The 1,337-nt window shown below is 51.7% G+C and overlaps 1 protein-coding gene across 1 annotated transcript in view; it reads left to right on the top strand.

Annotated features, from left to right (window-relative positions):
* Nucleotides 1-454: 454 nt before the first annotated feature.
* The window catches only part of LOC103132387 (uncharacterized), a 3,691-nt gene continuing 2,808 nt past the window's right edge, over nt 455-1,337 (top strand). Inside the window, exon 1 of the mRNA XM_016667357.1 lies at nt 455-544. Coding sequence (XP_016522843.1) covers nt 455-544 — 90 coding nt within the window. The remainder of the gene's footprint in view (nt 545-1,337) is intronic.

The raw sequence follows: 1,337 nt of genomic DNA on the forward strand, positions 1-1,337 counted from the left end.
TGGTCCGAAAGCCGCTACTCGTGTTCCCCCTAGCCGCACAGAGTCTGTGAGGTTTCCTGGGCTTCCGTGTGAATATTTTGTTGGAGCGCCTCATCTGCCTTATGTAGAATGACAGGGTCCTGTTGACCAGAGCCGGAGAAGACTTGAGGGGGTGGAGACCCCCTGGGGGGACGTCCTCGTCTCTAATTGTCCTCTCCAAGCAGCTCTTTAAGGTTCTCCCTGGCCGCGATCCCAGCTTGTTCTTAGGTGGGGGGAGGGGGGTGAAAAGGCCCTCAAAGCCACTGGTAGGATCGTCACCTGGTTCCCCTGTCCGTGGTTCCCTGCCCGCGCTTCCATGTTTTTTGGCGTGTATGGAGAGGCCTCTTTTAGTTGAGAAACTAGAGGAGCAGGCCCCACACACAAAGGTGTGATTAGCTGTAGGGTGGACACGGCTGCCAGTTCCGCATTTGGCCGCATGACAGGAGGCACTCTGAAGGCCTGGCTTCAAGCTGTTGCACTTAAGGCAAAACCAGTTGATATTCCTCGCTTGGTGTTTTTTAAGAAAGTGAGCGAAGCCGTCTTTAGCCGTCTTTAGGGGAACGCAGCAGAGAGGGCAGGGCAGTTCTCTCCAGGGCGCTCCCAGCCCTACTGTTACTGTTGCGGGGAGTTTGGAGCCGGAGCCAAGAGCTCTCCTCCAGTCCCTGTCAGGGCTTAGAAACGTGACATTTCCCGCAAGTCGGGGGGCCAAGGAGGGAGCCGCCCCTGCTGATGAGGTGCTGGCTAGATTAGCCATCAGGAAGGGAGCAAAGTCAGGGTCGATCCCCTACCGACTGACAGGGCGATCGATAGGACGTCCGTAACTGGCGCTGTCAAACAGGCCGTGGGTTTCCCTCTCCCCCGAGCCTTGAGGGGAAGGTAAAGCGCTCAGGTTGGCAGGCAGTGGGAAGCAGAGCGGCCCTCACTTTCGGTCGGCGTACCCGTCGTGGTAAAGTAAGGATAACCCGTCCGCTAAGTCGCGTGGGGGCCCGCCAGGACGACGGCCCGCGTAAATGACCCTCAAGGTTGTCAGGCACGGCAGAAAGAGAAAAGGTTTAAGCGAGTTCACAGGTCTTTTATGGAGTTAGATTTGTTTCACAATTATTCAATCAAAAAAAAAAATCATGTCAAAGCAAAAATCACTAAGTTTTTTTTTAAACTTTTTTTTTTGTTTTTGGTTGAGTCTCTTTTTTTTGGTTGAAACTTTTTTTTTTGGTTGAGTCTCTTTTTTTGGGTTGAGTCTCTTTTTTTTTGGTTGAAACTTTTTTTTTTGGTTGAGTCTCTTTTTTTTTGGTTGAAACTTTTTTTTTTGGTTGAGTCTC

The sequence above is a fragment of the Poecilia formosa genome, unplaced genomic scaffold, assembly GCF_000485575.1.
Source record: "Poecilia formosa unplaced genomic scaffold, Poecilia_formosa-5.1.2 Scaffold1027, whole genome shotgun sequence".
Classification (NCBI taxonomy): Eukaryota; Metazoa; Chordata; class Actinopteri; order Cyprinodontiformes; family Poeciliidae; genus Poecilia; species Poecilia formosa.